The 26,346-nt window shown below is 49.5% G+C and overlaps 2 protein-coding genes across 4 annotated transcripts; one reads left to right on the forward strand and one right to left on the reverse strand.

Annotated features, from left to right (window-relative positions):
* Positions 1-44: 44 nt before the first annotated feature.
* Positions 45-14,834, forward strand: SART3 (spliceosome associated factor 3, U4/U6 recycling protein). Its single transcript, XM_048322794.1, has 19 exons — positions 45-245; positions 752-878; positions 1,558-1,662; positions 2,669-2,853; positions 3,845-3,950; positions 4,698-4,822; positions 5,257-5,412; positions 6,220-6,358; positions 6,694-6,801; positions 7,202-7,279; positions 7,495-7,553; positions 8,016-8,125; positions 8,344-8,456; positions 8,977-9,053; positions 9,424-9,589; positions 10,325-10,767; positions 11,452-11,604; positions 12,710-12,897; positions 13,776-14,834. Exons 1-19 carry the CDS (start codon positions 78-80, stop codon positions 13,954-13,956), a joined length of 2,787 nt encoding a protein of 928 aa, XP_048178751.1. The 5' UTR covers positions 45-77; the 3' UTR covers positions 13,957-14,834.
* A 480-nt stretch (positions 14,835-15,314) lies between these two features.
* FICD (FIC domain protein adenylyltransferase) lies at positions 15,315-20,101 on the reverse strand. 3 transcript variants are annotated; one of them, XM_048322796.1, is made up of 3 exons: positions 20,057-20,101; positions 19,156-19,491; positions 15,315-17,782 (listed from the first exon to the last, which is right to left on the reverse strand). In XM_048322796.1, the coding sequence occupies exons 2-3, from the start codon at positions 19,439-19,441 to the stop codon at positions 16,710-16,712; spliced, it is 1,359 nt and encodes a 452-aa protein (XP_048178753.1). In that variant the 5' UTR covers positions 19,442-19,491; positions 20,057-20,101; the 3' UTR covers positions 15,315-16,709. The 3 variants fall into 3 exon arrangements, with proteins under 3 accessions (XP_048178753.1, XP_048178754.1, XP_048178752.1); XM_048322797.1 differs by having other exon boundaries at positions 19,156-19,519; positions 20,057-20,072; XM_048322795.1 differs by lacking the exon at positions 20,057-20,101 and having other exon boundaries at positions 19,156-19,838.
* Positions 20,102-26,346: the final 6,245 nt, after the last annotated feature.

Here is a 26,346-nt window from a genome sequence, read left to right on the forward strand (position 1 = left end):
GGGCGGCGGGACGGGCGGCGCCGGGGCAGCCACGGTGGCCGGGGGAGCGCGGCGGCCGGCGAGCGGAGCTGCATAAGATGGCGGCGGCGGGAGCTGAGGCGGCGGCCGAGGAGGAGAAGCGGCTGCCGGAGGGAGATCCCGAGTCGGGCGGGGACTCGGACGATGAGGGCGACTCGGACTCGTCTGGGGACGGCGAGGATGAGGAGAAGGAGAATGAGGCCGAGATCCAGCGGCTGGAGGAGCAGGTGGGCCCGGCGGGGCAGCGGGCGTGGCGGGAACGGAGGATAATCCGTGTCTGCCCCGGTAGTTTGGTGCTGGGAACTGTCAGGACGTGAATTTCCATGGTCCTTGTGAATTTCTTCCTAGTTGGGATATTCCGTGATTTTATGCCGTGAATGTTTGGAGTCTCAGATGAAAATTGACCGGCTTGGGGGTTTTTTTTTGAGAGGGAAATAAGAGGGAAGTCCTAGTAGACAGTTTGTGTTCATTCAGAAACCTGAGCCGGCTGCTCGCGGTTTTTTATTGCCTTTAAAGAAATGAAAACACGATTCTCTCTGTGACCAGTGGCGGGACCTGAGGGAACGGCCGGAGCCGTGTCAGGGGCGAGGTTGAATCTGAGGAATCGCGGTGTTGTCTTGGCTCTCTGATCACACGATGAGAGTTGTGTTATTTGTTTCCTGACTCCTTCACGTCCGTTACTCAGCAGTGCTTTTAAAATTGTTTTTTTGTTCTTTTTTTTTTTTTTTTTAAGCTTTCCATCAATGCTTTTGACTACAACTGTCATTTGGATCTGATCAAGCTGCTCCGGCAGGAGGGAGAGCTGGTGAAGCTCCGCAGAGCTCGGCAGAAGATGAGCGAGCTCTTCCCCCTCACTGAAGGTACGGAGCATCCTCTGCTCTCCACAGGTGAAGCCTCACCTGTGCAAGATGCTTCAGTGGTGAAATAACACATTCGGGCCGGTTTTCAGCACCCTCTGTCAGGGAATGTGATCCAGAGCCCAGCCAAAAGTGACATTTCACAGGCAGGCAGCAAAGAAAATTCCCTGTTGGTGGAAGTTGTGGATGGTCCTTGCAGTGGGGGGTTTCTCTTTTTACTCATAACACAGAGGCAATGGAAATACTGCAGAGGCTGCTCTGACAGTGGGATTTTATTCTTGGAAAGGGATGGGGAGGCCCTGGCACAGGTGGCCCAGAGAAGCTGTGGCTGCCTCATCCCTGGAAGTGTCCACGGTCGGGTTGAATGGGGCTTGGAGCAACCTGGGAGGTGTCCCTGCCCATGGCAGGGGGTGGAATGGGATAAGCTTTAAAGTCCTGAGGAATTCCAACTTCTCCCTTTAGTAAAAAGGTGCTTGTTTAGCACCGATTTAAAAGGTCTCCACCCAACTGTTACTTGAAATTAATTAGGAATTGTTGTGGAGGTTAAAATTCCTCTCTTTGCCTTGCTCCCTCTCCTTGGTTTCAAGTCTGTTGCTAAAAACTCTGATGAAAATCTCACAGAGTGGGCGTAACTTTATTATTTCTGCATATTAGTGATGGGTTCTAAATTTTTTCCTTTCAGAAATTTGGCTGGACTGGTTGAAGGATGAGATAAAAATGGCTTCGGAGATCTCTGAGAGAGAGAAGGTTTATGAGCTGTTTGAAAGGGCTGTCAAAGATTACATCTGTAAGTCATTCAGAAATGCTCTAAAATGGGTTGTGTTACATCCAGATTTGGCTTTTTTCTGTTGTAGGAAAGTCTCTTTCTTCTGTTACAATGCAGAAATTGGGTCAAAATTTCAAATTGAGTTCTAAAATCTGAATGTGAGGCAATACAAGGGAGGGCTGGGGTGTCTGGTCTCTCCATTCCTCAGGAGCTGCTGTAGCTTAAAATTTTGGGGATGAATCACTGAGTGAGTTCTTTGGGAATTGGGGTAAAGAGCTGGAAAAATGAAGCCTGAGGAAGTGGAGGGCTCGGGAATGTGGAGGTAAATCCCCCTCAAAAGCTGGGTACAAAATGTCACATCAGTGACATTACCTGGTGTTGGTGGAGCCTTGGGAAGAAGGGATGGAGGTGAAGAACTGAGGAGGTGTCCTCTGGATCTGCTGGGTTGCATTTTGGGTTTGGAATCACTTCTGGAACCCAGGGTAGCCCTAACATGGGGGTCCCTGACTGGAATTTGGTGTTGACGGGAATGGTGCCAGGCAGCCAACGCTGTTCTCCCACCTCCCCTTCACCTTCAGGATTCAGCTGCTTTAGGAGTTGCTGATCAGGGAAGTTCAGGAGTCTGGAAAGAGGAGGAGGAGCTGCTTTAATCTGAATTATTCCAGAGTGTGACAGCTCTGTGGTCCCAGCTCAGGGAACAGGAATTCGCTGTTAAGGCATCTGGGTGCATCCCTGCTGGGGCTTGTGTGGCAGAGGTTACAGGCAGGGCCAGTCACTGTCAGCAAAACCACAGGAGTGACTCCTTTCAGAAGGAAACTGTGCCTGCTGCTGCTGAACCAACAGCATAAACACAATTCCCAAATATTTTAACTTCATTGGATAAAAAGGAACATTGCCTTGTGTTTTTTTTTTAATTTATATGCAGCAAATGAGGCATTTGGGAAGCAGAGCTGCATTTTTTTTTGTTGTCGTTGTTATTATTATTTTTGAAAAGATCAAATCACCTGTTTCTCCTGACCCTGCTTAGGTCCTGAAATTTGGCTGGAGTATGCCCAGTATTCCATTGGAGGCATTGGTCAGGAAGGAGGCATCGAGAAGGTCCGGTCCATCTTCGAGCGGGCCCTGACGGCCGTGGGGCTGCACGTGACCAAGGGCACGGCCCTGTGGGAAGCATACAGGGAATTTGAGAATGCCATCCTGGAAACAGCACAGGTGAGCCCATTCCCCTGGGCTCCCATCCCCCCAAAAAAAGCTGTGGTGCAGCTCCTGGAGTCACCTGGAGCTGTCTCCTGTGGAAAAGGGCCTGGCATGTCTCACAGTTGTTTCTTTCCAGCCCTCTGCTCTAGGAAAACCATTCTGTGTGTGTTTGGCTGGTAAAGTAATGGGTTTGTGTTTAAATAAAATCCTAAAATCAGCTCCAATCCAGGAGCAAAGTTTGGCTCTGCTGCCGGTTGAAATGCCAAGAGCAGCTTTAAATTGAAATGTTCCATTATTAAACCATGTTCTGTGGCTGTTTCTGCACAGAGTCAATCAAGTTTACATTTCTAGACTGTTCAGCTTTTAACTCATTCACTATTCCACAGTTTGGGACTTTTGGATGAGGGTGGTTTATCCCTGGAATGTACAGTTTGATGTCTGCAAAAATGACCTTTCCCAGATGGCCAGAATGGGAATATTTCTTCATTTTTGATAATTTGCTACGTAAGAGATGGAAGTTAAAAGATGGCCCTGCTCATGGTGGCAGTGGGAACTGTTTGATCTTTAAACGTCTTTTTCAACCCTGTTCTATGGAATCCCTAACAAAGGAGTAACAGGAGAATGTCCTTTCATTCCCAAACACAATTAAGGCTGGAAGTTTTAGATCCTCTCCCCACACCCCAGGGATTTACTGAAACCCTCTTTGGCAGCACAGTGGACTTGCGAAATGGCACAATCACCTGCTGCTTCCTTGTTCTCAGGTGATCAATTCCCTGTGCTTGTGTCAGCTTTCAGTCAGGAATGTTCTTCCCATTCATCCAGCTTCCAAGGGGGAGCAATTCCCAAGTTTTAGCTTTCCTGGCAGTGACTGAAATGCAAGTTAGCCCTGTGTGCCCTTCAAGGATCATGTATTCACTTGGATCTCAGCTCATAAACAATTCCCTCTCGTGTCCATCAGCTGGGGCTGGAGGGAATGGATTGAATTTCCCTGGTTTTTTGCTTGCAGCCAGCCCCTGGCAGCATTCCATCCCCGGAGCAGCAGCAGGTGCTGTGCAGCCAGCTCGAGAAGATCCACATGCTCTTCCGGCGCCAGCTGGGGATCCCACTGCTGGGTAAGGGCTGGGAGAGAGGGCATGGAGCAGCTGGGTTACAGTGCTCCAGGCATCAGGATTCTCCTGGCACGGCCACACCGAGTGCAGCTGGAGGTCTTGTGCCCTCTTGGATGAGGCACAGATCCCTCTGGATCAGGAGCGTTCTGAGTTGTTGGAACTTGGGTCACCTGGTTCAGAGTTTGAGGCAGTTTAGTGCAAGTGAGGGGCACAAAATGTGAGTTAAAAATGAGGAATTCAGCTGTGATTGCTGCATGAAAATTTTGGTAGGGAGTATCTGTTGGAATTCTGCCTTCTCTAGTTCCTGCTTTAAGCTCCTTGAGTCCCTTTTCTTGCTCATGGGAGAAAGTTAAGCACAGTTCTTTTGACTTCATTTCCATCTGGAAAGAATTTGGGTTCTCTTTTCTCTAAAGCTTTGGGGGAAATATTTTGCCACTTTGGTTTTCTAATTCCAAATCAGCAGCTTTAATATAACTTGCCCTGAGTTTGTTACAGGACACCGTGTGGGATGAAGTGTCTGAACTCTTTAAGAATGCAGCAGTGTGACATTTAAGGCAAAAGGGGGATAAAAATTTAAATATTTATTATAAATAAATTATAAACATTATGCACATTTAAGTATTTATTATAAAATAAATTATAAATATTGTATAAATAAAAAGAGGAATTTGTCTCAGAACTAAACATAGGTTAAAATATGAGTTTTTAGTTTCATGAGTGTATTATTGATGGGATTTCATGTTTTAATAGACATGGAGGCTTCTTATGCTGAATATGAGGAGTGGTCAGAAGAGCCCATTCCAGAAACAACAATAAAAAACTACAAAAAAGCTCTACAGCAGCTGGAGAAGTGTAAACCCTACGAGGAGGCACTGGTAATGCTGGCATTTTCACCTTCCTTTAAAGCTAAGAGGGAGTTGCTTTGGGGTGATTCTTTTTTTTTTTTTTTTTTTTCCAAATTTATTATTTTTCTAGTCCCCAGCTGGGGGACTTTGTCAGCAGTGGGAATTTTGACAATTATATCCTGGGAATACTGGAAATTGTGGAGTGCTTTGAGTGTGCCAAGCCACCCTGAGGTGCACATGAGGACTCTGGGTGTGTTTTCCAGTATGGGGCTAAGGGGAATAAAACCAGGATTTGACTGATATCAGACCCATTCAGAGGTGTATGAAAATCAACAGCTGCTGATACAGGGACAAATTTCTTGTGTGAAATTTTGCACAAGACCTGCTCTGAGGAGCAGCTGAAGTGTTGCAGAGTGTTGCTTTGTTGAAGAGTTTGATGTTGTGTCTCCCTGGTTGTTTTCCAGCTGGGTGCTGAAACCCCAAAGCTGGCAGAATACCAAGCTTACATTGATTTTGAAATGAAAGCAGGTGACCCAGCTCGGATTCAGTTGATCTATGAGAGAGCTTTGGCTGAGAACTGCCTTGTCCCAGATCTCTGGGCACGCTACAACCAGTATTTGGTAAGGAAATAAACCCGTGAATGTTTGCAGATTTATTTTCCTGCCTTTACTTTTGGGGTTTTTTTTTAATCTCAGTTGCTGATAAACAGCCAGTAAGTTCTACCTCAGTCCTGTCCTTTAGTCTGTAAATCCTCCAGAAACTGATTTTCACCTCACCTTTGGTTTCCTCCTGTTTTCAGGGGTGTCTTTATTGCTCAAGTGAGCATTTCTCACTTTTCTCTGCTCCAGCTGTGTTTTCTCTGCAGAATCACAGGGTGTGGGCACTGCAGTGAACCCAGATGTTCAGCCCCTCTTTCCAGGGGGGTTTGTTAGTGCAGTTTGAAGCTGATGCTGAGCTCCAGAGGCAGGACAGAAGGTGGCTGGATTAAGGGATCAGGGTGACTCCCTGCAGGAGCTTATCCAGGCTCAGTTGCTCCGTCATCTCTTTTCTCTTCCCAGCTGGACACAGCAGGTTGCAGGTGGAACAACACCTGCACAAACAGGCTGGGTGTGCTCCCTCTTTGTATCCTTGACATTCTAGGAACAGTTGGGAATTCACTCAGTGCCTTTATTATATTTATTGCTTTGGCAGAAAACACCTCACTGGCCTGGTAGTTTTCTCCTGAGCATGTTCTTCCTCACTGGAAGGTGTTCACTGGGTTTTTAGGAATGTAGAATTTAAAATACCCATCTGAGCTTGTCAAACATAAAATGAAAGTGCTTTTTAGGTGAAAGGCTTTAAGGTGTTGGCTCTTTATAAGTTGGAGTTTGGCTGGAGTGGTCTCTCTGGCTGACAGGAACTTCACTTTCCCTTTGTGACTCTTTCAGGACAGGCAGCTGAAGGTGAAGGAATTGGTTTTATCCGCTCACGACCGCGCTGTCAGGAACTGCCCCTGGACTGTTGGGCTGTGGATTAGGTACCTGCTGGCCATGGAGAGGCACAGGGTGGAGCACAGCATCATTTCTGGTAAGGAAAGAACCAGGAAATACAGCTCAGGGCTGCTCTCTGCACTCCAAACAGCCTGTGACAAATGGGACTGGCAGGATCTGTTCTCACCCTGCTGCAGGTGCTGCAAGGGCAAAGCTGCTTTGGTTGAGCAGCTTCACCCTGAGCAAGCCATGAACAACTTGGAGTGAACATTCCTGAATCCAGCTGCCTTTCAATTCACTTCCTAAACCAATTTACTGTATAGGGCTTTTTCCTCTCTTCCTAGAAACCAGTGGTGTTTGTGTAGGTATTTCTTTGTGCTATCACTGCAACTTGCTAATTCTGACAGTATTTTTTCTCCCTTTTTCTTCCAGAAATATTTGAAAAAGCTCTGAATGCAGGTTTTATTCAGGCAACAGACTATGTCGAGATCTGGCAGGCCTACCTGGATTACCTGAGGAGAAGGGTGGATTTTACACAAGGTCTGTATGATAAATACAGAATAAATATCTAAACTGTTTTCTTTGTACTTCTTGGATATTACTTAAAAAAAAAAAAAAAATTAACAGCATTTTCATCTTTCACAAAAACTACTTTCTGGCCAGTTAATGTCTATAAAAATAAGAATTTGCTTGGTTTGCTATTGCAAAAATGTCCTGCCTTATATTTTTGATGTCTGATTTTTTAAATTACTCATGTAGTGAGTTTTACTCGTAATAAAGTCATGAATTTAAGCAGTGATAACAACAATAAGAAGTAATAAATGTAATTTCCCCCTGCTACCCAATAAAATCATTGTGCCTGTTAAGGAGAAGGTTTTATTGGGTGGGAAATGAAAACAAAATTATCATTTTAAGGCTGTTCTTTCTTTTTTTTCTGCAGACTCCAGTAAGGAGCTGGAGGAGCTGCGCTCTGCATTTGCACGAGCTGTGGAGTACTTGAAACAAGAAGTAGAAGAAAGTAAGTGAAATCATCCAAATCATTGTGAAATCCTTGTTTTCTCCTCTTCAAAATCATTTTCATAAAACCAGTTCTCCACACAATGTTTGTCTTCAAGAATCTTGAACATTTCAGAAAGCTGCAGATAAAAATTTCATCTCCGTGTGGGACCTGGTTAATAAACACTTCATTTCCAAGAGCCAAGTGCAACAAACAGCCCTTGTTTTTCTTCCTAGGGTTCAGTGAAAGTGGAGATCCATCCTGCACCATCATGCAGAACTGGGCAAGAGTTGAGGTGATGTTTCTCTCTGCTGTATTTAAATTGCTGTACCTGATAAAATGGATGTAAAATAAAATGTCTTAACATTCCTGCCATGGAATGTAGTAATTTCCCAACCCCTTTCCCTTCTTCCCCTGCTCCCCTTCCTTAACACAAAGCAAGTGCTCAGTCTGAGAAGTGATCAGGTACATTCATCAACAACAAAAGGAAAAATTCAGAAACAACTCTCTAGTTTCTTTTATAATGACCAAAATCAAATAAATGTATGTGGGAGCCAGAACCGAGACTAATGGGAGATGTGGGCAGGGAAGGATTATTCAGTAGCAGGATTGTGTCAGGTGTTTATTTTGATCACTCTAAGGCTCAGATGTATCTTGCTGGGTCTGTCTGCAGCATCTGTGGGGTTTTTTTTTTTGGTTTGGGGTTAATGATGTTGAACAAGTAATCCTGAAGGATATTTTGGATGCTCTATTCCAGGCCCGCTTGTGTAACAACATGCAGAAAGCCAGGGAGCTCTGGGACAACATCATGACTAAAGGAAATGCCAAATATGCCAACATGTGGCTGGAGTACTACAACCTGGAAAGGTAAGAGCTTGGCTAATTCATCTTTAGTCCTCACCTGTGGGAGAAAACAGTTTAGAACGAGTGTGTTCTGTTTGGGTTTACAAAACATCTTGGAGGTTCTTGGAGCGGCTCTGCTGTGGGTTCCAGAAGTGTTGCAGCAGCTGGGGAAGGAGGGAGAATGTTTGCATGGCTGGAATTCCGTGTGGTTTGGTCCCTGAGTGCCCTGTCCCCTCCTGCAGGGCCCATGGGGACACCCAGCATTGCAGGAAGGCCCTGCACCGAGCAGTGCAGTGCACCAGCGACTACCCCGAGCACGTCTGCGAGGTGCTGCTCACCCTCGAGAGGATAGAAGGTACCTGGGCACTGGCAGGGGGTGATTAAGTGACAAAAGGGCACCGAGTGACAGGCAGGAGGTAATTAATTGGCTGACAGAAGGGAACTAAATGACTGGCAGAAGGTAATTAATTGCTGCACCTCTTAGCCAGCCTGGTTAGGCAGAGGTGACACACAGGCTTTTGATCCCGTGTTTTGTGCTCCACTGAAGCCTCCCTTTCTTCTCACTGCTGGCAAATCCACAGACAGCTCTCTTCTTCCTTGCTTTTCTGAAATGACTGGATTTTTCCATGCCTTTTTGAAGTCTTGCATTATAAATGAGAGGTTTCTGCTCTGCTTGGCTCTTGGTTTTGTTTTTTTTTTTTACCTTGCAGGCCAGTTGTTATAATTAGAATTTTCATGTGTGATGTTTAATATGAACAGCAAGTGCCATGAACTCAGTGACTCTTATTTTTCTAGAATTGTATCTTGGAATTATGAGAAAGCTAAATAAAAGGCTTTTTTATTATTATTATTATTATTTTAAATTTATCCTTTAGGAACACTGGAAGACTGGGATGCAGCTGTTCAAAAAACAGAGAACAGATTGGCTCGAGTGAATGAACAAAGAGCAAAGGTCAGAACTTTCTGTGAGCTCCCAGAGCATTTTATACACCTAAATTAAGTCCATGCTTCTCCAAATGTCACATTTTTAATGTGCCTTCCCCCAGATAAGCCTGAAATGCCTTCAAGCCCTAGAACTATTGATTTTTACTTAAAAACTATGATTAACAACCTCTTGCTGCTTTTTATCTTTCTCCTTTTGCCCCTTGGATGGCCACAAGAGTGATGTGCCCTCCAGGAAAGCTGTGAGAGCAAAGAATTGGGAAGTGCTTTAAATGATGTGCTGGGGTTAGGAGAAAACCCTCTGGGTTCAATGCTCTGGAAAATGCTCTGCAATCTGCAGCCAGTGGGGGAAAAAAAGAAATCAATCTTCTGTGTTTTAGGCTGCTGAGAAAGAAGCTGCTCTGGCAAAGCAGGAGGAGGAGAGAGCTGAGCAGAGGAAGCAGGCTCGGGCAGAGAAGAAAGCTTCCAAAAAGGCCAAAAAAACCAGGATTGGGGACAAGCGCAAAGCAGATGAGGATGACGAGGGTGAATGGGGACAAGAAGAAGGTAAAAATAAAATTAAAGGAAAATTTCAGACCTCTGGCAACGGGTTTATTGCTTGTCTTGTGGTAGAGGGGGCTGAGGAATTGCCAGCACTGGTGTCTTTGCAGGGCTGCTTTCTCCTGGGAAGTTTGCAGTGTGGGAGTGAAATGCAAACAAGGCTAAATGGTTTTATAGCGACAGAAAAACAGGTTTATAAGAACTTCTAGAGTTTTCTTGGGGTTTCTTACTTTGGAGGGATATTGTGGGGGTTTTTTTTTTCCTCCTTAATTTTCCTTTCAAGTCATTTTTCTGACTCATCCTATGATGCCGAGCCATGTGTCTAAATTGGGTTATTCAGGATTGTGGCAGCCTCTTGGAAGGTGGGAACAGAAGACTTTAATAGGTTGTTGCCCCTGGGAGTTTTGTGAGCTTTTAGATTTATTTTTTTTTTTAAGAACAACCATTAGACAAAGAAAAAGAGCATGAATCAGCAACTGTCAGTTGTGACTGGCTGAAAAAAGGAACAAATATTCCAGTTGCTTTCATCTAAAGCTGTCTTGGTGGAATAATCTGTTGTTATTTGTTCTTTAAAAGCTTGGAGGGAGGTTTTCATTTGGTGTCTTTAAGACCTGTCATTGTATTTGTGGTTCCACGTGCGATTTCCAAGCTCTGCAGCGGGAATGGAGGGCAGAGGAGTTCCAATAGGGAAGGAAATGGGGTCATTTTTTTCTAACAAAGCCTTTCAATCCCATCAATCAGAGCTGCCCAGCAAGAGGCACAGGGGAGAGGGTGATGGAGTGCTCCCTGAAGAGGACATGGAAGTGGAGACCGGGCTCTTTGGGAGAAGTGAAAAGCCAGATGGCCCAGCAATCCCAAAGGAAAAGGCATCCACCAGCCGCAAGGACATCCCCAAAGTGTTCCACGACAGCAGCAAGGATAAAGTCACTGTGTTTGTCAGCAACCTCTCCTACACCATGGCAGAGCCTGAAGCCAAGCTGAGGGAGCTCTTTGGGAGCTGTGGGGAGGTCGTGGAGATCCGAGCAGTGTTCAACAACAAGGGCACCTTCCGGGGCTACTGCTACGTGCAGTTCAGGGAGGAGGAGGCTGCTCGGCAGGCCCTGGCCTTGGATCGCACGGCTGTGGAGGGCAGGCCCATGTTTGTGTCTCCATGTGTCGACAAGAACAAGAATCCTGACTTTAAGGTAAAGTTTGGTTGGTTCGTGTTGGACAGTGGGTCTGGGGAGGGGAGTTGGTGGAGTACCTTGTGTCCAGGGTGCTCAAATCCAATCGTGTTGTGCTGCTTTCAACTGTTTTTTGAGACTTCTTGGATCTTCTTTTACTTTTGGAGACACCAGGATTGACATCATTTACTCAAGATTTGCAGAAATCTGCTGATCTGAGCAGTTTAATGGTGGGACCTACCCAGGTTCAACCTGTGAAGAGCTCTGTTGGTTCAGTCTCTCCAGCGTTTGTTACCCAACCCCCTGGCTGGGGATGCTGTGTACCAGAGCTCAGTTGTGTAATCAGTGGATTTCTGCATTCTGGAGTTCCTGCACAGAGAAATTCAGTGTTCTCATGGTGACAGCTGAGCAAGAAGACATGATTATAAATACATTATTACAGGAATTGAGCTCTGATCCTCCTGGATCCCTTCCCACTCAGGATATTCTGTGATTATCAGTTGTGAAGGGTAGGGATGTTTAGCAGCATTTACTTGCAAGTCCTTGATGTATCTTTGTGTTTATATGCAAATATCTTCCAAAACACTACTCAGGGCTTTGAGGCACTTTTGGATCCCACAAACAGGAAGTACTTTTGGGGTATGAGATGAAAATCCTTGGAGTTTCTGGCTGTTTTTTGAACCAACATCTTTTTTGTTGCTCCAGGTGTTCAGGTACAGCACTACCCTGGAGAAACATAAACTCTTTATATCTGGTTTGCCATTTTCCTGCACTAAGGAAGAGCTGGAGGAGGTGTGTAAAGCCCATGGGAATGTGAAGGACATTCGGCTGGTCACCAACAGAGCTGGAAAACCCAAGGTAGGCATCCATAACACACTCCTGGTTTTAAGAAGTCCTTCAAAAAGAAGCTGCTCGTGAAGTCTGGAGACAAAAAGTTGGGTTTATCAAGTTGCCAGTGTGGTTTTGCATTAAAACTTGTGGAAAAGCTTGGATTTATAAAGCCCAGTGTGCCTTTGTGCAGACAACCAAGAGGAATTTTTCCAAAATACTTCTTAAATTGCACAAGGAAAATGGGATGGAAGGGGAAATGTTGACAGCACTTTGAGTATAGTAAAAACAGGCACGTCTGTGAAGGATTGGGTTTTAAATAACTGGCTAGATGGGGTTTGCCTGGTGCAAGCAATTCCCATCCTCCTTTCCTCAGTTTCCTGAGGCTTTTGTTCTGAACATCTGCTGCAGGAAGGGGTTTGCCAGTGAGAAATGAGCCCCCCTCTCTGACAGGGCTCGTTATTTCCATCCTGGAATAAATGACTCCTTGTTACATAAGGGATTCTAAACCAGTTGCTGCTCTGCCAAAACTCTACCTGACACCTAGGCTGTGTCTGTGTGGTGGGTCCTGTCCACAGGAGACATCCTGGGAATGGTGGACATGGATTTAAATTGAATTTTCTTGTCCTTTGCGCCACCTCAGGTGCAGTTCCTGCTGTGTGCACACCTTGCAACGAGTGCTCTTGGGAACCCCAAGTCTTATTCTGAGCTTAGTTTGAGTTGGGATTGTGTGTAAACCACAAATAAACGTATTTTGGGAAAGTGATGTGAAACCTGATGCCTCTCCTGTGAAACTGAATAATCCAAAAATGCATCTTAAGGCTTTGAATGTCATTTAAAAGAGGAACAGCAGGGAGAGGTGATGCCCTTCTCTGTGGGAGCCTGCCATGGTGCTTCATTATATTTACTTTAATATAAGTAAAGAAATAAGGTTTTGGGGTGGTTCTTTTTTTTTCCCACCCATTAGGGCATCAGAAGTGAGAGATAAGAAATAAAGGTGGTGAATAGAAATATTTTTTTTTTAGCTAAAGAAACTGGGACTGAGCCATTTTCGTTTCCTTCCTTATGAATTCCTTATCACCTGTTACAGGAGCACTAAAACCTAACGGAGGACCTTTCTACCCCTTATTTTTAGGGCCTGGCTTATGTGGAATACGAGAACGAAGCCCAGGCCTCACAGGCTGTGCTGAAGATGGATGGGCTGACAGTGAAGGACCACGTCATCAAGGTGATGATCAGCAACCCCCCGCTCCGGAAGCTTCCGGACAGGCCCGAGCCTGGCAGGGCCTCCCTGCCCCTGGCACCACGGCAGATTTATGGAGCGTGAGTGAGGGAGGGATTGAGGGAAGGAGGGAGGGATACCTGGCACTGCCTGGGAAGGAAATGCTGTGTTTCTTTATATCCTAAACTTCAGGAATCTTATCTGGAATCTGGGGGCTTAGAAAAAGGAAGGAGAGGGACTTTTTATATGGGCAAGGGGGAATGGCTTCGCACTGCCAGAGGGCAGGGTTAGATGGGATATTGGGAAGGAATCCTTCTCTGGGAGGGTGGGGAGGCCCTGGCACAGGTGGCCCAGAGAAGCTGTGGCTGCCCCTGGATCCCTGGAAGCGTCCAAGGCTGGGTTGGATGGGGCTTGGAGCACCCTGGGCTAGTGGAAGGTGTCCCTGCCCGTGGCAGGGGTGGAACTGGATGATCTTCAAGGCCCCTTCCAACCCAAACCACTGTAGGATTCTGTGAATCTGAAAAAACATTTAAAAGGTGCTGAACCATAAAAAAAATGGGTTGTTGGATTGATGAGGAAAAGCAGGTTTTTAACTCTTCATCAACAGAAACAGCTCGGTGGTGAAGGGGGAGTATCAGGCAATGGCCGTCCCCTTGGATCTGATGGTGGCACCTGATCCCTAATAACCTCCACATCCTCTCCCTCTGGAGAAGCAGCCATTGTTCCTAGTGAGCATTAAGGCTGCTCCTTCAACTTTCAGAGTGTTCCTGTATTGGATGAGCCCCTGTGGATAAACAGAGCTTCAATCCTGGGGACTGGGGGCCATTTGTTGTCTGCCAGACAAACAGCCCCATGGAAAGCTTTATCCCGAAACAAATGACAGGAATAATATTGAAATGAGGATTCCTCATAGCAGACAAATCCTTGTTGTTTCCCAAGCTAAAAGAGTGGGTTTCAATGGGAATTTTTTCCCTTCCAGGCGAGGGAAGGGAAGGACACAGCTCTCCATGATGCCCCGGGCGCTGCAGCGTCAGAGCAACCTTGTGGCCAAGGCTGAGAATGGGATGGTCCAGAACTCACCAGCAACGTCCTCTGACCCCCCTGCAGAGCCTAAAAAAATGTCCAATGCTGATTTTGCCAAGATGCTCCTGAAAAAGTGAGCGAGGAGTCTGCACTCAGCGGGTCTGGTCCAATGTGAAATGCCTTTCTGGAAGCCATGTTGTGTCCTTAAGCTTTGCAAGGAGAGAACACCCGTCCAAATCCCGTGTAAATACTGGACTGCTGCATTCCTCGGGATCAGTGGAGGATGGCACAAATCCAGGTGGTTTTGGTTTTGTTTTTTTTTTCCTCTAAGAGCAAAGAGTTACACTTTTGTTCTGGTGAAATGGCGTTATGCGATTCCTCATATTGAGGGTAACGAGGGGGGAAACATTTCCTGCACAGCTTAGATGCCACATGGAGTTTTTTGGAGTACTTTCCAACTATTTTCTCTTTCATTAACGAATGAGATGCAATGGGAGGACCTCAGCAAGCTCCACTGGTCAGCTCAGATTGGGATTGCAGACATTCTCTCTGCCAACAGCCCCATTCTCCACCCAAACCCACGCACGCAGGGACTGTCATCTCCTTCCATGCAGAATCCTACAGCAGATGCTCCAACTTCACCACAATGGCCTCTTTTAGTATTGGGCGAGTTTCTATACATATGTGTGTATATGTAGATACACAGATATACATATATATGTATCCAGTTCCTGTTCTGTTCCAGTTGAGCTGTTTTTTATATGGTGTATTTGTAAAGGACATTGAGATGATTATTTTTAAGTGGCAGGAGCTGATCCTTAGGTGGTAATTTTTGTTTCCCATGAAACTGGATGTGCTGTTGCTGAGGACCAGGTTTTTGGTTGTTTTTGGTTGTTTTTCCTAGCTAGCTCATGTCTTTTTGCAGGTGGTTTCTGTACGGTTTTTGTACAACTGTGAAGTGCAAGCTGACGTTTCTCGGTTTATTAAACTCAAGTTCTCAAAGGTTTTCTATAAATACCGTTGCTTTTGTTTAAATGTGGGTGTTGGAACTGCACCTCTCCTCTGGCAGCTGGTGGGTGATAGTGATGTACCTCACCTCTCAGGTGTGCTCAGTGTCCCTCAGGCCTTGAAGCAGCACATTCCATCTGCTCTGAATATCCTGAAATCACTTCAGTCATCACCTCAGACTCTCAAACAGTGGTGTGATCTTGGATAGAAACATTCCTGCTTGTCAACTACCCTGGAAGTCACCACCCAGAGGGGTGGATGTGAGGGGGGACCCCAGTGCTGAGTTCACTTGTACCACACAAACACTGCTGCAAATAAACACTATTTTCTGTGCTGATTTCACTGGGCTTTACTTTGAAACGATGAGTCTGCTCATGATGTCACGTGGCTGAGGGAACCAGGATCTGTCTCATGGCCTTTCCTCCCCTACAACCACTTAGTTCACTGCAGCCAAGTGTTCTGAATACAGCCTCTTCCAAACCAAGACTTTCATATTAAAATAGTTTATTAATCTGTTACTAAAATAACATTTCCCCCTGCCCCCAGAGCTCTAAAGTGCATTATTTATACTCAGGTTGCACTACAAAAATAACATGCTTTGTAAGGACAGGACACCTTTCCTCTTGAACTGTCTGCTTTCCCTGGCAGCAACACTCAGTGCAGAGGATTCCCAGTCTCATCCTGCTTCCTGCTTCTCTAAAACATGTCCTAACTCCCTGTTCTCAGGTAAGAGAGTGTTAAAAGGGAAGAAAACTAAGCCTGGGACAGCTTTTGTCAAGGGGTTAAATGCTCTAAACTGGGATTTTAAATGGAAGTTGGGTCAGCTTGGAGGTGGTGGGATCAGTGATGCTGTTGCACAGCTGGCAGGTTTGGGGTGGGGAGATCTGTGGGTCCTTTTCCCTTAAAAACCAAGGAAAAAGTGATTCTTTGAACTGCTCAGCAGCTCCAGGCACTGCACTGCCCCTGCAGCACACAGAGGCCTTGAGTGATTCTTGACACATTTATCAGAGTAATGACATGACCAGTGATTAATTGTGGAAGTTCCCATACGTAGACTAAAGAAACTGAAGGTTTTGGCAAACTTCCTGTACACATTCTTCCCAAACTGCCACAACTGGCATCTCCTGGCTCTGCCTGATGACCTTTTCTGCCCACAGTTCTGCAGACAAGCTCCTTCCAGCCCCTCCACTGAAATGCCTAAGGACAGTTGTGCTTTCCCAGGGCTCCTGTTGGCTGAGGTGTTTTCTGAGTCCTTCTCCGAGTAAGTCAGAGCTTTTCTCCTCTTGTTCCACTCCTATGACCTGTAATCCCAAGAGAAATACTTCCCACTTCGAGTACAAAACTCACCCCCAGGAAAGGCAGCTGAAAGTAAACATGCAAAGTGCCACGGAAACAGAAATGGGAGGGGAGAGATGCCTTTGGGCTGGAGTTCAGCCTCCTTCCTGCTCAGTACGTGTGTGCCTGACACCAAAGTGTCTGATGGACACAGCTGGGACAGTGCTGTTCCTTTGTGGAACAGGTAACACAAAACCAACTCAGTTCAGCCTTCACTGAGGTCAGACAGTAGAGTTGACTGCCTGGGTGAAGGGTTGTGATTGAAGCAGCTCCTCAAAGCTTAATTTTAAGGAGAAATTCAATTTTAGTTCATCTTTCTGAGCCCTCTGGCACCTCTCCCCACCTCCTTCCAGTGCACAGCCACCATCACCAGTTCCGTTTGGCATCGTTTATATAAATAAATTATATTAATTTAATCAAATGTAAGACACTTTAAATAAAACGCTCAACTGCCACCTCCTGTCCAGTCATTTCCCAGCAGCAACACTGAGTGGCTTGGAGTTCTGCTCTCCCATGGCTTCACCAGCTCCTGAGTGCCCCAAAACCCTCAAGTCTTGACGGGGATGGTTTGTTTGCAGCCGGCGGTGCCTCCCGCCTCGGGCAGGCCCACGGAGTACTCGGTGGTGGCGATGAGCAGCATGTCCAGCGTGGTCTCGGTGCACTTGGCGATGAAGCGGATGAAGGGCCGCACGTCGCCCTCGTTGGCCACCTCCAGCACGTGGTAATACTCGGCCCGCTGCTCCTTGCGGATGGTGATGGGCGGATACCCCGCCTGCATCAGGATCAGGTTCATCAGCAGCCGCGAGGTGCGGCCGTTGCCGTCCACGAAGGGGTGGATGTAAACCAGCTTGTAGTGCGCCAGCGCCGCGAACTCCACGGGGTGCAGGCTCATGGCGTCCTCCGAGTTCATCCACTGCACGAACTCCTCCATCTGCTTCTCCACGTCCTGCGGGTGCGGCGGGATGTGGTGGCCCACGAAGACCTGCGTGGCGCGGAAGCGCCCGGCCTCTACGGGGTCGGCGTAGCCCAGCACGCGCCGGTGGATGTCCAGGATGTCCCTGCTGGTGACGGAGCCGATGCGCGACACCAGCGTGGTGTTGACGAACTTGAGGGCCGCGTGCATCCCGATCACCTCGTTCTGCTCCGCCAGGCTCTTCCCGGGAACGGCGTACCTGGTCTCGATGATGTGCCGGATCTCGGAGAGCGTCAGCGTGTTCCCCTCGATGGCCACCGTGTGGTAGATGTGGTGGTAGTAGGATTCCTCCATCACCCGGCGCAGGGCGGAATTCCCCTTGGGAATGGCCATCACCTTCTTGACCTTGCTGTCGATGATGCTGAAATACCTCTGGTCGATCTCCTCCACCAAAGGCAGCGTCCGGCCCCGGTTGCTCAGAGCTTTCTCGTTGTGGGGGGAGATGGTCAGAGCTTTGGAGTACAGATAGTCGGCCTGGAGGATGTCTTTTTCCTCCTCGGAAAAGATCCCAAACTCGTTCAGGGCATCCACGTAATCCGGGTCCATTTTGAGGGCGTACAGGAAGAGTTTGTGGGCCTTCTCCCGCTTCCCTTGGCGCTTCATCTCCAGGGCTTGATTCAGAGCTGCTCTGGCTTCCAACTTCACCTCTGGAATGAAATGATAACAGATAAAGGGCGGTGAGTTTTACTGAAAACCTCTGGACATCTGGATTCCATGATCCTTGTGCCTCCCTTCCAACTCAGGGTATTCTATGGCTGTCCCTGTTCACTGCTACAAAAATTAACCAAAACCAGTCTTTAAGAACTGGAACAGAATTCGTGTTCCAGCCTTTTCCAGGTTACAATCCCACAGGTTTAGGCCATGTTTCCAGGCCGAGTAGGAGGCAGCAGAGCCATTCCTGGCAGGAAGTGTGAGGAGGCAGGACCTGTGGGCAGCAGGCTCAGGGTGGCCACAGGTGGCCACCAAACTGCTTCGTGTGGGAGGAAACAGTGCCTCAAACACGTTCTCTTGGCATTCTTTTAGGGGAAATTATACTGTTAACGTTGTTACGTTGGCTGCCAACAGCACTCCTGTTTTCCCACTGAACTATCCAATGTTTTCCCAGCAGTAAGAGCTTTAATGCAAACAAAGATAACAGTGCTGGAATCATAATAATTCCTTTAAGTGTTTTCCAAATTAACATCCTGGCTGATACAGGCCACGACCACAGCCTGACTGACATTGCCTGAAAGGCTGTTCTGTGCCAGCCAGGATTTCGGGATTAATGCTGTGTATCCCAGATTTCTGTGCATTAAACACCTCTCTGTGTTCCAGTTACCTCCACAGAACTTACTAGTACTGAAAACATGAGGAAAACCTTTGGAGAGATGGAGCAATGCCAGCACAGGGCCCTGGAATGCAGTCAAGGAGCTGGTGAGGGCCTGCCTGATCTCGGGGGCATTTACAGGCAGTGTTAATTGCAGTTAATTGCAGTCTGTTACCATCAGGGCACAGCATCACTCCCATCAGAGGTACAGGACATGGTTGGGAAGGGGGTGAAGGTCTCTGGGTTGGGGTTGGAAGTGCCCTCTGGAAATCACCCACTCCAACCCCCCCTCAAGGCAGGGTCACCTGGCACAGGAAGGTGTCCAGGTGGGTTTGGGATGTCTCCATAGAGGGAGATTCCATGACTCCCTGGGCAGCTGTCCCAGTGCTCTGCCATCCTCATGGAAAGAGGTTTTGCCTCACGTTGAGGTGGAACTTGTTTTGTTTCAGTTTATTGCTCCTTTTCACCGGGCACCACTGAACAGAGCCTGGCACCATCCTCTGACACCCCTTGGAGATGTTTGTATGGATTGCTGAGATTCCCTCCAGCCTTCCCTTCTCCAGACTGACCAGGCTCAGCTCCCCCAGTCTCTCCTCATCACAGAGATGCTCCAGACCCCAAATCACCTCTGTGGCTTCTGCTGGACCCTCTCCAGCAGCTCCTTGTCTTCCTTGATCTTAGGAACTCGGCTGTACCCACCCAGGACCCTCTCACCTGGGGAGGCTTTTCCTTTCAGCACCAGCAGCTCCAGCCCCTTGGAGGTCACGCTCAGCTCCGTGCTCTGTCCCGAGAACCTGGTGATTCCCGAGGAGCCCAGCTTACTCTTCAGGAAGGAGAGGCCCTTGAGCACAGCGTGGCACTGGTTGTCCACGGCAGCCAGCGGCAGCAGCAGCATCACCAGGGAGCTCAGGAGCAGCACGAGCACGGCCGCCCACCGGACACGGACCCACAGGGACACCCATTGGAGCTCGGGATCCGTCGCCATCGCCACGAGATTCATCCTGCTTCCAGCACGGACACCTGGAGCATCTCCTTTCCCACCGCTCCCACCTGGGAACACACCCAGCTTTAGCCAGCGCTGTGTCATGGGGCAAGAGTGGCTTTGAGTTTGGTGTTTGTCACAGCTATTGGGGGCTGTCGCGGGCATCCTTTGCCTGCCACCTCCAAGCACCGTATGGGATCTGCTGTGCATTACTGGGACGGCAGCAGCAGGAGGAGCCATGGATGCTCATGCAGGGTGGGCACCAGGCTCTGCCAGCCGGCTCCGCGGGGATCAAGGAGCTTCCCATCCCCTCCCCACCTTCCTCCAGGCTTCTGACCCACCCCCCTCCAAGCCCGACGTTCCTGCACCACTCTGGAATCCCTCCCCATCCTCCGCTTCTCCTTCAGCCACCGCTCCCTCCTCGAGCCTGAACCTCGGCCAGAATTCCCCCCCTCAGCACTCTGGGTCCCCTCGGCTCCCCTCTGCCCGGTACCCCTGGTGCTCCCCAGGCCTTCCCCCGGATCCCCTCTGCCCAAGACCTCCGGTTTTGTCCTGGCCGCCGGTCGGCGTTCCCCGGGCCCCCCCCGGTGTCCCCCCCATGTCCCCTCGGGTCCCCCCGGGGTCCCCCCTCACCTTTGCCACCTCCCGGCGCCGCCCGCTGCCGGCTCCCGCGGCCCCGCCCCCGTAGCCCCGCCCACGCGCCCTGCCATTGGCTGATTCGCCCCCCAGCTCGTCTCCCATTGGCTGTCGCGGCGGACGCGTCTCTCGCGCTCCTCCCACCGCTTCCTGCACCGGCTTCCGGGTAACGCCGCGCCCCGGGCGCGGGAGAGGCTCGTGGAGGGTGACCATTGGCCAGGGTGCACGTCAATCATGCGGAGTGCAGCCAATGAGAAGGAAGGGTGGGGAGAGGGCGGGAGCGGTTGCCATATAAGGACTTGGCGTGCTGTTGCTAGGCGACGGGAGCGCGGTAGGCCCCGCTTGGGGCTCGCAGAGGGTTTAATTCCATGGCCATTTCCATGGAAAATCACCTCTTTCTGCTGATACAGAGTTCCCGTCGCCTATCCCTGGCCCTTCTGGAAAAGTACTCTTTATTTTTGGCCTCAAGTAGCAGCGTACCTTGGTGTTTCACGCCTGTGCCTCTCCCTTCGCTGGGGACGAGGATTAGGAGGAGATAGGACAAAAGCTGAGGGAAAATAGGATGTTTTAAGAAATTCCAGGTAACACCCTCTGATTTCAGCATCTAGCAAGGTGATAAGGTGGTTTTCTACCAGATGCTTACACAGCAGATCATCACCAGCAGGGAAAAATAACCTGGTTTGTCAAAAATAAATTTAGGTAATTTAAACTGCATTTCAGAGGAGACTGAGGGGACACCTCCACAGATATGCCCATGCCCAGCATCCCGATCCACGTCAGCATCAAGCTGCCCCCACTCCATCCTGCTTCCTCTGCAAATGGTGTTTCCCAGAGACAATCCCCCTTTTTGGGCTTGTTTTCAGCAGGAAAAGCAGGATCCACTCTCTCGGAGCTGGTGTTCCCTCAGATGTTCATTGATTTCACTGTGATTGGCAGAAGCAGCTGGATGAGCTCGGATCAGCCATCATCCCTAAATCAGCCTGACAGGGATCAGCTCTGGGATCTCTCCAGCCCACGGAGCCCCAGGCCATCCCTGCAGCTCCAAACTGCCGTGTCCTCCAGCCAGCTGGAGCTGCCTGAGCCTGGTAATGCCTGCAGAGAACTTTGGGGGATAATCAGCACTGGAAGGACAAGCAAATCCCTCCTCACTCCAAGAGGAAGCTTCAACAGAAACGTGTGTTTCCCTCAGTGCCAGGGATCTGGCTCCTAAACTTAAATATGGGTTAATTACGGAGCAGGGATGAGTTTTCCTTTTAAAAATTCGAAACCCACTTCAAATCTGTCCCTGAATTAAATCTGATCCAGCAGACTGGGACAACAGGGATGGCCAGGAATTCCTGGTGTCTCATCCCAGCTTTGATGCCTCTTGGTGCCCTTGGAATGGTCCAAGCTGAGGCAGAAGCCGACGATGCCACATCATCCCTCAGGACCCTGCGGATCCTTGGCATTCCCACAGCTCTTCCTCAGCATGGATCCGGGCCAGCTCGAGGATTTCCATGCATGGCTCTGTCAGGCATAGCAGGGAGATCCCAAAGGTGGGAAGGAGAAGAGCTGGGGAATGCTGGAGCTGCAGCCTGAGTACGTCAAGAACTCCCAGCCCTGCTGGGTCATCCTGGGACTTCTTGATGTAGCTGGACACGGCTGTGCCAACAGGATCCCATCTGGATCCTATGGAGAATTCGCATTTGGAGCAGCGTTCCAGAGGGATGCTGGAAGCTTTGTCGTGAAGCTGGGGTTTATTCCTGTCTATCCGATGGATTTGGGAGCGGCAGTGTCCCCGCAGCCGGCAGATGGCACTGACTCATCTCGCTGCTCCATGGAAACACCCCAGCCTGCTGCATTCCCTCTCCAGGACCTTCCCACCTTCTGCCTTTGGAGGCACTGATCCTGAAAAACATATTTGGAGGTTGAGTAAGGCCCTGGCTTCCTTCTGGAACTGCTTGTGCTGGGATAAAATCCACCTGTCTGTGCGCTCAGAGATTCCTGGGATCGGGTGTGACAGCAGCCCGAGGCACGGCGCTGGTGCCTCCCGAAGCTTGCACAGTGCCGTGGCTGTGAGGCTGATCCTTGGGATCATCTTCCCTGGCATGAATTTGGAAGATGGGATCTGGCAGATACATCAGTGCTGCTTCTTTCAGGCCAGGTTGGATTCCTGGAATCAGGAATATGTCCCTGCCCATGGCAGGGAACGAGATGATCTGTGAGGGCCCTTCCCACCCAAACCATTCTTTGATCCCGTGATGTTTCCCAGGCGCCAGAGGAGCAGAGGGATCAGGGCAGACACCTCTCCTGCCACAGCCACACGCAGGGGGGACACCTTCATGTGACACAGCCTTGAAGAGCTACAATTCCACCCATTTCCCGTCTCCAGGGCTCCAATGTAGGACGAGGAGGGCTAAAACGGGCAGGAGGGTGGGAGTGCTGTGGGAGCAGATTACAAAAGGAGCTATTTTTCCTTTAAGCTTCTCAGCTCGCCCCCTGCTTAGGCCCTGACAGCTGTCACAGCTCAGCAGGTGTCCCGGGGAGATTTGGGAGGGCACGGAAGCAGCCTGGCACACTCGGGGGTGTGGCACTGATTGCGGATTCCCAGTGCCACCGGCGATGGGGACAGCGGTGGCCCCAAGCTTTTCTATGCTCAGAGATCCTCTGCTGGTCTTGGATGGCCTCGACCTCTTCCCTGCTTGGATTTCACTTTAAACCCTGCCTGTTTAGGTGTGGGAATCACTGGATCCTCCTGTATTTTTTTCCTTGGTGGAATTCCCAGGAAATTCCTCGCGGGCAGCAGTCCCTGTCCTGGGGGACCAGGATGTCCTGTGGGATGTCCTGGGTGCAGGAGAGGCCATCTGGGAGTGGTCTGGGGACAGTCCTGTGCCATGGAGGGACATTTTGCCTTAAAGGTGGCAGGAGAGGGGACGATGCTCGGTCACCATGGCAACGGCAGTGCAGGGATGCTGGGGATGCAGCTGTGTCCTGGCAGAGGTGCTGGGGAGCTGCTGGAGGTCTCATGTCCTGATTCCGGGCTGAATTCCAACATTTCAGGCAGTGTGGGCTGCCTGGGAGGGACTCTGCAGGATTTGAAAACGGGAATATTCCTGAAACTCAAGAGTTATTTAAGTTCCTAAATCCCAGGAGGAGAACCAGGAGCTCTGGAGGCCTCAATAACCACCTGCCACTCAAGTTTTGCTTCTCCATGGATCTGAGTTTCCAAGGGCTCCCAGAGCCTGGGATATGCAAATGACTCCTGATACGTGCTGATTGTGATAAATGGGAACCAGAGCAGGTGGATGATCCTTCAGGAATCACAGAGCCCCTCTGGCCTTGGAATTCTGCACCACTCCTCAACACCTACACGTGGGAACAAGGAGTTGGAAGAAATGGATTTGCAAATGGAAGAAATGGATTTGCCAACCTGTGCTGTTCAGCAGAGCTCAGAGAGCCCTCTTGGAAATAAGGAGGCAGAGCCTGAGTCATTCCCAGCTTCCCAGGGTGCTCTGTTAATTTTCCTGCGCGCTGCTGGATAAAATGGATCTTCCGAAATTCCTTTAAATTAAAGCCCAGGCTCCCCTTTCCCCCTGCCAGCAGGGAGCAGCCCCTGTCTGTGGAACTCCGTCCTTATCAGGTGCCTCCAGCGCTCTTCAAAAACTCGGAGTTGGGAAACATTTCCCTTTGTAAGGCTGGATTGAATTCCTTTGGAGTTGGAATGTTAAATCTCCCCAGCTGGGCTTTGTGGCTTTCGACAGGAAGAGGCTGAGCTGGAACAGGAGCTGGGTGTGAATCTCCCTGAGCACTGGGAGGGGGCAGGTGCCAGGCTCCCTGTCCCTTCCCAAAAGGAATGCCGGTGGCAGCTCCCTGCTTGCGCTTGGCAGCTGAACAGGAGCAGTGGGAATTTGGAAATAAGCCCAGCAAGTGGGGGGGAAAACCTCAGGATCTAAAGCAAGCAAGAGAAATCTCATTTTCTCCTGGAATTTCAGAGGCCTGAGCAGCAAGCAAACAATGATTTCCCTGTGCCTTTGCTGGGTAGATCCATAATTCCCGAGTGGCAGGGGAGCAGTGCTCCAAACACGAGCTGCTGCCTACTGGATAACTGGGATAATGATCCACTAGCATGGAAAAATCAGGAGAGACCCGCAGGGGCTCCAGAGGTGCCTCCATCCCACTCCTGGGAGCCTTGGAAATGCAGGGCTGAGGTCTGGCAAGGCAGGAAGGAGCAACGCTGGGAAGTGAGGAATGGAAGGAGAAGCAATTCCATGTTGTGCTTCCTTGGTGTGCAATCTGTTGGGATACCGGAACCGGAATTCTGGCTGGGGTTTGTACAAAGAGGAATCAAAAGGAATTGGTGTTTCTTTCCAGCGTATCTTGGATTTCTCCTGAATCCCATGGCATAGGAATTCAAATCCTGCTCTCCTGTGGGGAAGGAAGATTCCTTTTCCTTCACCTCTGGCAGGCATTTTACGAATTGGAGATAAAGCAAGTGATTCCAGGAGGCTGCTGGGGTGGGAAGAGGCTCAGGGCTGTGCTCAGACCTCCCAAAGAATGGCTCCAGCTCCCTGCCTCCAGCAGCCTGTAACAATTTTAATTTCCATGGAAAACCAGCCCAAGCATTCCCAGCTCAGCTGGTGTTTTTCTGGTGTTCCAGTGATGTTCAAATCAATCCTCTGCCTAATTAGCTTGTAAATATTATTCCAGGGGTTTTTTGGTTTTTTCCCCCCCTCTTTTTAGGTATGTTAAGCTGTGGAAGGAGAAATGCATCGGGAAAACCACGGGGAAAAAGCATCTGCTTCTCTCTGTCCCGCTTCGAGCACAACCTGCTGCTGAAATGGGATAAAAACACAGCTCTGGAAGTGCCACTTCTTGTGGGGAGGAGAGAGAGACCCTTGGAGCTGTCGAAGTTGGGGTTTCTCTGAGGGACTGGAGCACGAAATACGTTGGGAATCACAGCAGAGGGTGGGAATGCGCCCCGGAGTCAGCAGGGAGGCTGTGGATGCACAGGGCAGGAATAGGAGATGCAGCAGCCTTGGGAAAAGTGTTTGAGGGTCACATTCCAGCAGGAACTAGCATCAGCTGAGTTCCCTGTTCCTGGCATTCCTGGAGAATGGATCAGGAGCCAGAGCCAGAGCTCAAACCATCGGTGTCCTCCTGGAAAAGGCACCCAAGTAGGGGCAGCTTCAACAGTGATGTGATTTTTTTGGGCCAAGCATTTGTGGAAAATCCATCAGGAATTTGCCTTTCACCGTGATCCTTTGTTGCAGCTTTGGGGTCTGAGCCGTGCCCTCTCTCCAGGACCTGCCTGGGTGGGATAAGATCCAGGGAAAGCTGGAAACTTGGCAGACTCCTGTGGTAGAAAGTGAACCTGGGGTTGCTTTTTAAAGGCTGAGAGTAAACACATCCCAGGAACTGCCACTCCATGGAAAACAGAGATAAGAGAGTCTCAGGGTGCCTCTCCTGGTTTCCCGTATTTATTTGATAACTGATGAGTGCAGCAGGACCTGCTGGCTAAAAATAAACGAGGGAGCTGCTCCATGGGATCTGGGATAGTCTGGTTTGGAGGGGAATGGTCCTTAGTGCAAGCTCGGGAATCCACGTTCCTGGTTTTTAACGTGGAGCGGGACTTGCAGCGGGATTTTTATCCCAGCTCGCTGCTCTTTGTGGTGTTACTGGTCCTGCTCTCACTGGGGATGACTCCAACACTCCTTTTGGGATCCCTGTCCTGGGGTTGCTGCGCTCCCTCTTTCTGTGGCATCGTTTGGAGCAGCTCCTGGAGCCCACCTGGCCTCAGCACCATCCTGGTACTGGTTTGTACTGGAAGCACTGGCACAGGGCTGCTGGGGGTGGCTGTGGCCGTCTGGGGTGGGGGAAAGGGCTGATCCATGAGCCTGGACATAGCTGGGGGATTCACTTTCCCTGCAGGAGCGATCTGGGTGTTGGGGGCACTGCTGAGTGTCCAGGGACACCATCGGATCTGCCGGGATGAGCTCCAGATCCTCCACCCACAGCGCTGATTCCCACCCCACACAGATCCTTGGACAGGGCCAGAAGTTTTTCTTCCCATTTTTTATCAATTTCTTTCCCTCTTTCCATCCTGGAGCAGCTTTGGGCTCCGTTTGGCAGCGGCTTGGCCGCAGGATCTCATGCTTTTCCTCGACAAGGGACGTAAATGTTCCCGAAGGAAAGGGAAAGGGAGGGGGAATGTGCTGCTGCCATGAATCCCAGGAAGCCAGGGCCATGCCAGGAGCTCTCCCATGGCAAACTCACTGCCAGGGCTGCTCCCGGTCAGAGCCCGGGGGTCC

This window comes from Corvus hawaiiensis, chromosome 18 (assembly GCF_020740725.1).
Source record: "Corvus hawaiiensis isolate bCorHaw1 chromosome 18, bCorHaw1.pri.cur, whole genome shotgun sequence".
Classification (NCBI taxonomy): Eukaryota; Metazoa; Chordata; class Aves; order Passeriformes; family Corvidae; genus Corvus; species Corvus hawaiiensis.

Bases quoted from the DNA above. Each gene is read 5' to 3' on its own strand.
- SART3 (XM_048322794.1), top strand. From the start codon at position 78: ATGGCGGCGGCGGGAGCTGAGGCGGCGGCCGAGGAGGAGAAGCGGCTG. The intron at 3,951-4,697 runs GTAAGGGCTGGG...ATGTTTTAATAG, and splicing joins GCTGGGGATCCCACTGCTGG to ACATGGAGGCTTCTTATGCT. The intron at 7,280-7,494 runs GTAAGTGAAATC...TTTTCTTCCTAG, and splicing joins GAAACAAGAAGTAGAAGAAA to GGTTCAGTGAAAGTGGAGAT.
- FICD (XM_048322795.1), bottom strand. From the start codon at position 19,663: ATGGCTCCTCCTGCTGCTGCCGTCCCAGTAATGCACAGCAGATCCCAT. The intron at 17,783-19,155 runs GTGAGAGGGTCC...ATTTCATTCCAG, and splicing joins GAAAGGAAAAGCCTCCCCAG to AGGTGAAGTTGGAAGCCAGA.